General features: G+C 43.3%; 1 protein-coding gene across 1 annotated transcript in view; it reads right to left on the bottom strand.

The window, feature by feature from the left end:
- Window positions 1–541: 541 nt before the first annotated feature.
- Window positions 542–12,069, bottom strand: part of LIAS (lipoic acid synthetase) — a 60,651-nt gene continuing 49,123 nt past the window's right edge. Inside the window, exons 6-11 of the mRNA XM_063922779.1 lie at window positions 11,292–11,349; window positions 9,583–9,711; window positions 6,994–7,139; window positions 4,379–4,449; window positions 2,880–2,991; window positions 542–1,105 (exon numbers count right to left, since the gene is read on the bottom strand). Coding sequence (XP_063778849.1) covers window positions 1,053–1,105; window positions 2,880–2,991; window positions 4,379–4,449; window positions 6,994–7,139; window positions 9,583–9,711; window positions 11,292–11,349 — 569 coding nt within the window. The 3' untranslated portion in view covers window positions 542–1,052. The remainder of the gene's footprint in view (window positions 1,106–2,879; window positions 2,992–4,378; window positions 4,450–6,993; window positions 7,140–9,582; window positions 9,712–11,291; window positions 11,350–12,069) is intronic.

Genomic DNA, 12,069 nt, shown 5'->3' with positions numbered 1-12,069 from the left:
TATAGGTGGTCATTCCGAGTTGTTTGCTAGCTGCATTAGTTCGCTGTGCAGAGATGAGGCAAAAAAACGGCGCAATGCGCACACGCGAAGTAATATTACAACGAACTATGTAGTTTCACACAAGGTCTAGCTAAGCTTTTCGGTCGCACTGCTGGCCGCAGTGATTGACATGAAGTGGGCGTTTCTGAGTGTCAACTGACCGTTTTCAGGGAGTGTTCGAAAAAATGCAGGCGTGGCTGGCCGAAACCAGGGTGTGTTTGTGTCGTCAAAACAGAACAGTCTGAAGTCATCGCAAGCGCTGAGTAGGTATTGAGCTACTCTAAAACTGCACAAAATAATTATGCCGCCACTCTGCGATCCTTTCGTTCGCACTTCTGCTAAGCTAGACTACAGTCCCAGTGGGAGGCGGCATAGCATTTGCACGGCTGCTAAAAACTGCTAGCGAGTAAACAACTCGGAATGATCACCATGGTTATGCAGCACATTTACTGCATTACAGCTGTTTTCCCACACACTTGACTTACTGACACAATTCAAACCATGAGGATAATTTTTCTTTATTCATAGACAATAAATATCCTATTCTTTTATTCATTAATGTATTTAATTATTTTAAATAATCCAAAACGGTCAGCAACGTTCCGTATGCTGGACTATACACCATACTACATCGCTGTGATTTTGAGAAATGTTTTGATTTGCAAGTTCAAGACAACACTAAGTAAACATGGAGAAAATGTGTGTAGGGCAGCTGTTACAGCAATAACACATCCATTGTGTAGTTTTCTTTATGCACACAAGGAAATCGCCTGCATCACTGTTAGTAAGGTATGTGCACATTACAAGGCAGATGCAGTCTGTAAGGTTGTTCCTGAAATAGCCTACCCTCCGCATGTACCCCACATCACCTGTCTGTCTCTTCTGTATTAACCCAGATTGCATTCCTTAGGCGGGTAAGGAGTTCACAATGCCAGGGTACACGGCTTAGCCTATTCATGACATATTTCTGGGTCCCTGGTGCGACAGTCCACATAAAAATTGAATTTCCTTCCTTAAATGGCTTTAGTTTTCCTCTTCTCCACCAAATTCTTCAAAAAGTATTCACCTAATAAATGTATGAGAATTATTTTGGTTAAAGGCAGTGAGTATCCCCCCAATATACACCAAATACACATATTTCACCAAAATAACACAGAGAACACTTACATCACCACGCATGACATGTAATAACATTGAGAGGGGAGGGGGGTGAGGTGATCCCACCTGTCCTCTTCGCTCTGCTAATGCACGACGACTCTCCTGCCTACGGATTACTTCCTCCCAATCCTACCTCCAAGATTTTTCACGTGCTGCACCACTTCTCTGGAATTCCCTACCTCTCCCCCTCAGACTCTCCACCTCTCTACAAAACTTCAAACGGGCTCTCAAGACCCACTTCTTCACCAAACCCAGCCAAATCTCATCCTAACCCTCTGTTCCACGTTCTCTATGTACCCCATCTGTGTCACCCCTGTCTGTCTACTCCTCCCCTTTAGATTGTAAGCTCTCACGAGCAGGGCCCTCTTCCCTCATGTGCTTATCCTTTGTCTTACTTTAATAATCTTCAACTGTACCACATCCAGCAGTCTTCTGCCACCTGATACTTATTCCAGTGTCATCTGCTGATGTAACTATGTTTATTTAATCTGTACTTGGCCTATACTGTCCTCAACTGTAAGTTGCTGTTTTCCTGTTTAATTATTTATGTACTCTGTAATTGGGCGCTGTGGAACCCTTGTGGCACCATATAAATGAAGGATAATAATAATAATAATTTCAGAGGTGGGCGCATTTGCAGTAGCAACTGCTTACTGCATCTCTATGCTAATGCTGCGGCCGATGAGAGTCCTATTGAGAAAAATACGCCATCGGAGCTTAGACACCTCTCGAGGTAGATCCTGACACAAACACACCAGCAGCTGTTAGTCAATCCCCCCAGGAGGAGGCACAGAAGTCTTTGGGAGCAGCTGGGAGAGCCTTTGATGCTGTCACCCTCCAGTGCTAGGGGCTCAGGGTGGACTGTATCAGGCAAACACTACTATTTATATATAAACGTAGGCGGGCTGTGCATTTATCCTCTGTTCCTGCGCAGATGCCTAGACACCACAAATCTAATAATATCATCTCTCTTTATGATATTAATCTTGTCCCCTCCACAAAGGGGACAACCCACAAGCTGTGTAAATCACATGCAAATAAATGACTGCTTCACTAAGAGGTAAGTGAATTGTGTGACAAAGACTAAAACAGTAAAGGTGGGATTGGCGTAAATGGCGTAAAGTAATGGCGTCTGAGACTGCCGGAGGAGCGAGATGTCGGCTGATCTCTGACGTTTTTTTTTTTAAACGGCAGTCATTTACAAGGAAAAATCATGCCTTGTAAATGACTGCTGCTTTAAGAAAAAGAACACAGATCATCCGGCATCCCCCGCAATTCCTGCAATCTCGGATGCTATTATATCTCGCCTTAAGAGTCATCAGCGCCATCATGTGTGTTGTGGATGCCGCAGGCCTATTACTGAACTACACACTCTTGGAAACAACATACAAAGTGTCTGCCGCCTGCAGATGTCAGGTTACAGACACTCTCCTATAAAACAAGAAGTTGGCGTGAACTTTGAAGGTCACTTGGAGGAGAATTCGCTATATTTCAGCAAAAAGAGAAGCAACCTGGGCCCGTACTGTGTGTGGTTCATATACTACATTATCCGAACAACTTTTAGACGATACGCAAGAGAAATTATAAGGAATAAAATACATATAAAATAGGAAAAACAAACTGAACTTATAAGATAGGAGTTCTAGGTGTTCTAGACAAATGTCATGGGTAATATGCCATACCTGCTTTATACGATGATCGCACCAGAGGGCCGCTGGCCGTATACAGGAAACCTAACTGGTTGCCTATTTTCTCCCAGTGCTGAAACTTCTCCGGTGTGACATATTCTTCAACCTGCAAAAGAGATAAATATCAGTTTTTAGGCAAATTAAACTGATCCTACTGCAATTCTGAAAAGAGTATGTACAGATGTGTCCTCATACATCTTTGTTGCAGTCACGCCAAACAGCCCCTCTTGGCATGCCATGTCCCGTGAGACTCTGCTAGCACTAGACATCTTTTTTTACAAAAAAAAAGTTATCACAACGTGATGTGACTATGATGCACCAGGAGACTGTGCTGATCTGTGTGCGACGTAGTCTCTGAATTTATATATTAAGTGTTACAATATCACAGCCATAGCTTTTTTTAATGTCAGGTTTGATGGTGGTCGCTCAAACTCTGTCTGGGAGATCATCAGTGGCTATGAATCCTGGATCTAGAGTTTTGACCCCAAGACAAAACAACAAGACGGGTCAGTGGACCCCAGTTGGAGGTGCACCACCACATGAGCCCATCATGGCCAAGCAGATGGTGGCTATTTTTCTGGCCAAGACTGGTCATGTAGCTACTGTACAAGTCGTGCAGCAGCACACCGTCACTGGGCACTGGTTCACCAACCAATGCCCGCCACAACAGTTGGAAGCCATTTCCAGGCGCTGCCCAAGAACTCACGCTCGTGGTGCTCTTCTCTATCACAACAATGCACCTGCCCACAAGTCCAGGAAACTGGTGGATTTTTTGGCCAATGAACGCATCCAGGAGCTTGGTAATCTGCCATACAGTCCACAGCTGGCCCCTGCGACTTCTTCGTGCTCCCACAAATCAAGCACGTGGAGTGCGTTTTGAGTCACTGGAAGCTGCAGTGGAGACCTTCATCCAGCATGTAGCAGATATACCTGCTTCGGACTGGTCCAGCTGCTTCAACAAGTAGTTTGAGCGTATACAACATTGCATAATACTTGTGCATCTGAAAAATTATTGCACACCCCTAATATGAAGTGCATTTTCGGCAATAAAACGCCAGAAGCTAGCAGAGTTGCACGGGACCTGTCAGATCACATGGAATAAGGGGCCTAATTCAGAGTTGATCGCAGCAGCAAATTTGTTAGCAGTTGGGCAAAACCATGTGCACTGCGAGGGGGGGGGGGGGGGGGGCACAGCTACGATCAGGTTGGAATGACCCCCCATGTGCACTGCAGGGGGGGCAGATATAACATGTGCAGGGAGAGTTAGATTTGGGTGTGGTGTGTTCAAACTGAAATCTAAATTTGCAGTGTAAAATAAAGCAGCCATAAACCCTGCACAGAAACAAAATAACCCACCCAAATCTAACTCTCTCTACAAATGTATCTGCCCCCCTGCAGTGCACATGGGTCTGCCCAACTGTTAACAAATTTGCTGCTGTGATCAACTCTGAATTACTCCCAAAGTCCACAGTGCAAGGTTCATAGGTTGTTACCTTAAGGTGACGCTTTGTCGGCTGCATGTACTGACCGAGAGTCAAACAGTCCACGTCTGCTTCTCGCAAAGCTGTTAATGTACAAGATACAAGTTTATATTCCTGTGTATAAATAGGTGCTTGTGGTAATATAAATATTGCTATCCACACTTAACATGCATAGTGTAGGGACATTTAAAAAACGGACGGGGAATTACAGCTGCCTAAATCTAGACGTATACTTCATCTAAAAAAAATTTTTAAGAACAAAACGGTGGTTGCGTTGCACCCAGTGATGTCCCATTGTATTGTAGCACCCTGGACAGACCCCACTGCACCCCACCTCCAGTGCATAGGCCATCATATCTTCAGTCAACAGACAAAAGACACAATAAAGTGGCCCCTTAGCGCTGGTTGACAATTAGTAGTTAATACCTATGTTTATGCTATACCGTTTCCAAAGGATCGATCAAACAAGCAATCGAAGAAATCTGCAAGCAGCTCACTGTAGATAGGGGGACTTCTCTACCCCCTCAATGCAATATGCTCAAAAAAAAAGAAAAAACAGACAGCGCTAATAGATTTCTTAATAAAATACTTTTATTCATTAATTTTATCTAGATTTTTCTTTAGCTAAAATAGCCCTTTTTTTCCCCCTACCTATAAATCTAATTCCACATATCACTTATATATTTTATTAAAATTCAAGCCAATAAAACAATAATACATCAATAATATATATAATATAGTACAATAGCTCTGCTCTGTATACTTGATTTTTCAATACACCACTGAAACAATTGGATACAAATGCAACAAACTGTTTCCTTCCAATGCTGTAGAGGTCTCCAGCCTCTAAGTTGATATTAGATTGCTCATTCAGCTTGAAGTAGAAGCTTTTTTTATAGATTGTTGCTATGTTGAAAAATAGCTGTTACAATTCCTTATTTATTGGTCAGGGTGTATAATTAAGTTCCCAGATCCACACTCTACTGACCACAACACTTAGAACTTCCAGATGAATTAGTATGTGATTTTAATAGCTGCTCCTTTTCATTTAGAGAGTGTCGCTGATTTAATACACATCAGTAGTGGGTTAGTTGTTCATAGATTGATCTACAGCAGGGGTGTCAAACTCAAATTCATCGGGGGCCGCATCAGCAGTTTGGTCCCCATCAAAGGGCCGGTTGTATCTGTAGGTCTATCCAAAATTTACCGCTCCACCTGCCTTATATGTGCCCAGCCATCTGCCCCCTTTTAAAGTGCCCAGCCATGTGCCCCCTTTTATAGTGCCCAGCCATGTGCCCCCTTTTATAGTGCACAGGTACCCATTTTACACATTGCGGCAGGCACAGGTCCCCATTTTACACATTGCGGCAGGCACAGGTCCCCATTTTACACATAGCGGCAGGTACAGGTCCCCATTTTACACATTGTGGCAGGCACAGGTCCCCATTTTACACATAGCGGCAGGTACAGGTCCCCATTTTACACATTGTGGCAGGCACAGGTCCCCATTTTACACATAGCGGCAGGCACAGGTCCCCATTTTACACATAGCGGCAGGTACAGGTCCCCATTTTACACATTGTGGCAGGCACAGGTCCCCATTTTACACATAGCGGCAGGTACAGGTCACCATTTTACACATTGTGGCAGGCACAGGTCCCCATTTTACACATAGCGGCAGGCACAGGTCCCCATTTTACACATAGCGGCAGGTACAGGTCCCCATTTTACACATTGTGGCAGGCACAGGTCCCCATTTTACACATTGTGGCAGGCACAGGTCCCCATTTTACACATAGCGGCAGGTACAGGTCCCCATTTTACACATTGTGGCAGGCACAGGTCCCCATTTTACACATTGTGGCAGGCACAGGTCCCCATTTTACACATTGTGGCAGGCACAGGTCCCCATTTTACACATTGCGGCAGGTGGTGGAAGGAGGGAGAGAGAGAGAAAGAGAGGAAGGGAGAGGGGCTGACTTACATTTGAAGCGGTTCTCGCCGCTCTTCAGCCGCCTCTCCCTCCTCGTCTGCGCGGCTCCCTTCTCCCTCCTCCGACGGGGTTTCGTTGAATGACGCGTTTGCGCCGTGACGTCACGACGCAATCGCGTCATTCCGCGAAACCCCGCCCCCCCCCGAGCTGGGCACTCGGGAGAAGGGGGTTTCATGGCGGCGGCACCGCGGGCCATCAGACGAGGTCTGGCGGGCCGGATTTGGCCCGCGGGCCTTGTCTTTGACACCCCTGATCTACAGGGAAATATACATGCTTTCCTCAAGGCAATAGTAAAAGTTCATGCAGCTCAGCTGATATTCAGAACTAGTTCAATATATGGCAGCAGCCAATTAATTGCTTATAGATTGACATGCAAGGATATATGTAATTGCTTTTGCTTATAGCGATGATAAAAGTTCATACACCTCAGCTGATATTTAAAACATGGCCATGTTATATATTACCACTTTCCTCCTGGGTCGGAATTCTTTGCTCACTCCCGGCTCTGGTGCTCAAATACCTTTTCGTGAGCCTTATCCGGAGATCCTTTAGAATTCTTCCCAGCGTGTTGAGGTAGACTCGTGGTATGTTGATCATAGGTGGGTAAAACCAATGATTATCTTCAGTCACTCACCTGTTATTGTCTCATGGACCTGCTCATCTGTCTCTCCCAAACCCAGCATGATGGAGGTCTTTGTAACGATGTCAGGATGAACATTCTTAGCATGTCTCAACACACTCACAGACTGCTCAAAATTAGCACGTGGGTCACGTACCTGCCTAGAAACATAATGCAAGCCATACAAAGAGTCATTCTAAGCATAATTTATACCTTTATATCTTTCATCAGTCTGTGATATTGGCAGTAATAATGTCATTTGGTCCAATTTAACAAAGTCTCTCCCTATGGCAGTAAGTTCAGTAATTGGGTCTCCTCTACCCTGGGAAACTCCTTTGATCAGCAGCTGATTTTCATTTGCAACAACAAATTGAAACTGCTTGCGTGTCTCTGTAGCAATGCATCCCAACTATATATTAGTGCGAGGAAAGCAAATATTGAGAGTATCCCACCATATTACTGTTACAGCGAGGTTCTGGCCGGATGGAAATTCAGTATTAAAGTTCAGCATTCCCTTTCAATACTATGTAGAAGCATAAAAATGGGATTTTTGGACTTATGATAAAACATTTTTTCTCTGAATCTAACTGGGTTATAGAGTGCAGAGGCAGAAGCTTGGACACCTGAAAATTACTGGCAATCATCCGTCGCCTCTCCTATGAGAACTACAGTCCTAACAAGAATAACAGTGACAAACCATGAACACCGTATAACCGGTGAGTGGCCCGTATCAACCAATGGAGTCAGATAGAAATATTTAACAAGAGTATAACGTCCTAATCTTTCTTTCATCCAAGGGCGCCATTGGACTGGGAATATCCCAAAGTTGTAATTACAGGGGGGGGGGGGGGGATGGGGGGTTACTCTCAGAAGTAGCTGTGCAATTCCTGGTCCTACGTACATCCTCAGCCTGAGGCTAGGCCAAAAGGCAGAACCAGAGAGAGATGGAACTGACCGGCACATCTGAGGTGGCACTGGGATTCCTCTCTGGCTTGGAACATGCATATACTAACCTAATGTCCTCTCTGGCTTGGAACATGCAAATACTAACCTAATGTCCTCTCTGGCTTGGAACATGCATGCATATACCTGATGTCTTTGGACAGTTTCATACTATTAATGGCTGACCTGCAGGACTCGCATCATAAAGCTGTCCACCTGCTGTCAGAATGCTAAGGAATGTCAGGTTCAGGATGGATCAAAAGGATCCGTCTGGATTCTGAAACAATAAAAGAACAGAGCAAAAACGTGTTCTACTCTATAATTCCAGGATAGGAATGGTACCTCCACTGGATGGCTTCTTTTAGGGCAAAACATAATGTTTATGTCTCCAGTAAAGAGCTAGTAAGTACTCCCGATTTGCAGTTTCTTGCACGGGTGATAGTATTATTTTATTATTATTATTACATTTTATTTATAAAGGCGCCACAAGTGTTTTGCAGAGCCGTACAAAGGACAGTACAGGGAGACAAAACATAGCATTACAGTAAATAAATAACAGAAACAGAGTACAGGTAACAAAGAGCACCACAATTCTCAAAACATAATACAGCTAAAATGTAAGTAGTGATGGAGTGATCATCATGCTACTTGGGGCTGGTGGCCATAGATAGACATGAGCCTTTACCAGCAGCAGAAAAAGCGGGTAAAGATGGTCGCTGAATGGAAGAGGGCCCTGCTCTGAAATGTGTCGAGAAGAGGGCTTAGACAACAAGAGGAAAGAGGGCTCTGCTCTGATGAGCTAACAATCTAGTGGAAAGGGTCGACAGACAGATGACATGAGGTGCAAGTAACCGGGAGGCAGACTGGTGGTGTTATGTAAGCAAAGCTGAGATGTTCAAGGTATGAGGCAGGGGGACGGAGGAGCGGCCTCAGGGCTAGGTTATGCATCAGGAGAGTATGCTTTGATGAATAGGTGGGTTTCTAGTGCCCGCAGTAGTGTAATCAACAGACAGGCTCTCTCCACGGGAAACTCTGGGAGGGCGTATTACTCATTGTGCCGACTGCTTCTGTAAAGAGAGCTAAACTCTGGTTTTCTGTTGACCTCTACATAAAGCGTAGAAAGGCTGCTATAAGCAGCCATAAAACAAGCACCAAGCTCCAACCGGAACTATAAAAACAACTGAAGTCCCTCACAGCCAATGTGGTCATAGAGAAGGACGGGTTGCAGTTTCTGCAGTCATTTTAAATTGCCCACGCTTTTTGGTAAATTAATTTAGACAAAATATATATATTATGGATATGACTGAGAAACGGTCTGTAAGCAGAATAACAGTTTCACCATTATGTTTTTTTTCTATGTGCATAACGAGTTTCTGATTGCGAGATCCCACAAGTGAATTCCAACCACACTGTTGTTTTCTGCAGTAACCATGGAAACACATGATCTCCGCCAGCATACATGGGCTGTACATATACTGTATGCTGTAAAGTGCACACTACAGATATACAGATAACATCAATACAAACTGAAAATGCAGATTAATATCTTCCCAAGTTATTTTAGCCTTCGAGAGGTCAAACATCACGTAAATCAAATCATAGGAATGAATAAATCAATGCAAATCAAACCATATCTGATTTTTCCTTTAGTGCAGTTAGTACCTTTGTAAGGCTGGCACGGTCTCTACGTTGTGGGCGTAAACGTCCAGCCCAGAATGGACGATGGTTTCTACAGCTTTCATATCCCCTCGGAAGTCTGGCGTTAGGCACTCGATAATAATCTTTGAATTCCTGGAGCAAAAAACAAACAAAGAAACAAAGAAACCTAACGTATTGTGCTACAGAAAAGAGCACTGTAACGTAGGTGTACAAAGTAATGACATTATATAAGGCATTACAAACGGAGCACTGTTGTTGAAAGTGGACATACTGTACATTAGTATATAGGGGTCTATTTACTAAGCCTTGGACGGAGATAAAGTGGACTGAGAGAAAGTTCCAGCCAATCAGCTCCTAACTGATATACAGGTTGAGTCTCCCTTATCCAAAATGCTTGGGACCAGAGGTATTTTGGATATCGGATTTTTCTGTATTTTGGAATAATTGCATCCTATAATGAGATATCATGGTGATGGGACCCAAGTCTAAGCACAGGATGCATTTATGTTACATATACACCATATACACACAGCCTGAAGGTCATTTTTGCCAATACTTTTTATAACTTTGTGCATTAAACAAAGTGTGTGTACATACACACAATTCATTTATGTTTCATATACACCTTATACACACAGCCTGAAGGTCATTTAATACAATATGTTTAATAACTTTGTGTATTAAACAAAGTTTGTGTACATTGAGCCATCAAAAAACAAAGGTTTCACTATCTCACTCTCACTCAAAAAAGTCCGTATTTCGGAATATATGGATATGGGATACTCAACCTGTATTACAGGCTGTGTTTGAAAAATGACAGTTACAAGCTGATTGGCTGGATTAAAAGTGCAGAGAATGGAGAGTAAGGAGTCTATTTATGAAGCGGAGCTAAGCCCTTCCGGTGTTTTCACCAGAGAAAAGGTTTATCACGGTTTACCAAGCTAAGAAAAGCATAGCCACTATCTAGCTCAGTCTCAGGATAGCGTTATTTACACCCGCCAATGGTGACCAGCAGTGTCAGACAGGCTTTTCTGGTTCTCCGTTAGGTGAAATTACTATGCAAATATGCGTACGCAAGCCACATATGCAAATACCACTTTAACCCTTTGCAGGCAGCGCTAGGCTGCTGACCAGGAGAAAAGCCTTGCTAGGGAGTGAGGTTTTTGCTACAACAGTACATTATGTATCATCGCGATATGCAGTGATACATAAGGAATGTTATGGCTGCAGCAAAGTGAACAGACTGCAAGAAATGAATATTCAAGCCCCACTTTTAGTGCAGTTTAGAAAATTAAACAATCTGATAAGTTGCCAATGGCAATACTACATTTTTGTTTTGCAACATATTTCATAAATCTCTTCAATGCGATTTATATGTACGGTACTCCGGTCAATCCGTCAGATCCCATGGAACCTGTTCATGTGGTTGGCAAATGGCTGCACACAAGCCAATTAGCTGGCCTCTGTTGAACAGATCTTTGGCCATACTCATAACTGATCGGACTTTTTTGGGCATGTACATTATTTTAGTCCAACATATGCAACATCAGCTCCAATATCGTGTGTGGCTATCATAAGATTAGTCCAACCCAGACTACTAACCAGAGTGTCGGCAATGATTTCTGTAGAATATAAAACTTGCACACGATATGGTGTTTAACGAGAAGGACAAAAAAGAAAAAAGAAAAATTAAAAAAGACAGAAAAATTCACCTTTCTTTTAAATGAGACACAGTTTTTGCAATATGTTCAGCGCCCCCATCTGGGAGATCTAAAAAACAGCGACATCAAAATGAAAACATTGTAAAAGAGATTTAAACTGCTCAGTAGAGGTGCAAACAATGTTAATGTATGTGTACAGTATATTCACTCTGACTGTGGTACATGAGGCCTGAGATTCAAGTCCCCTGCATGGAGTGATGTGAATGTTAATACCAGGGGATTAAACTAAGTTATTATTAATAAAGTGCACACATACATTACTATACTGATGACAAGTCACAAATGAATGAAACAAGCAAAAAATTATACTACGTAGCGCTGTCAGGAATACAATAATTAAAATAGGGTATGATACACTTTATTTTAAAAGTACTCCTTTGTGCAGCTGTTTATGGTGCATTTATCAAAGGATATACAAAAAGAATATTGGGGGTCATTCCGAGTTGATCGCTCGCTAGTAACTTTTTGCAGCGCTGCGATCAGATAGTCGCCGCCTATGGGGGAGTGTATTTTCGCTTTGCAAGTGTGCGAACGCTTTTGCAGCCGACGGCACAAATTTTTTTTTTGCAGTTTCTGAGTAGCTCTGGACTTACTCAGCCGCTGCGATCACTTCAGTCTTTTTGGCCCCAGAATTGACGTCAGACACCTGCCCTGCAAACACTTGGACACGCCTGCATTTTTCCAAACACTCCCAGAAAGCGGTCAATTGACACCCACAAACGCCCTCTTTCTGTCAATCTTCTTGCGATCGGCTGTGCGAATGGATTTT

The sequence above is a fragment of the Pseudophryne corroboree genome, chromosome 1 (genome assembly GCF_028390025.1).
Source record: "Pseudophryne corroboree isolate aPseCor3 chromosome 1, aPseCor3.hap2, whole genome shotgun sequence".
NCBI classification, from domain to species: domain Eukaryota; kingdom Metazoa; phylum Chordata; class Amphibia; order Anura; family Myobatrachidae; genus Pseudophryne; species Pseudophryne corroboree.
This window is presented reverse-complemented; position numbering and strand designations above follow the sequence as displayed.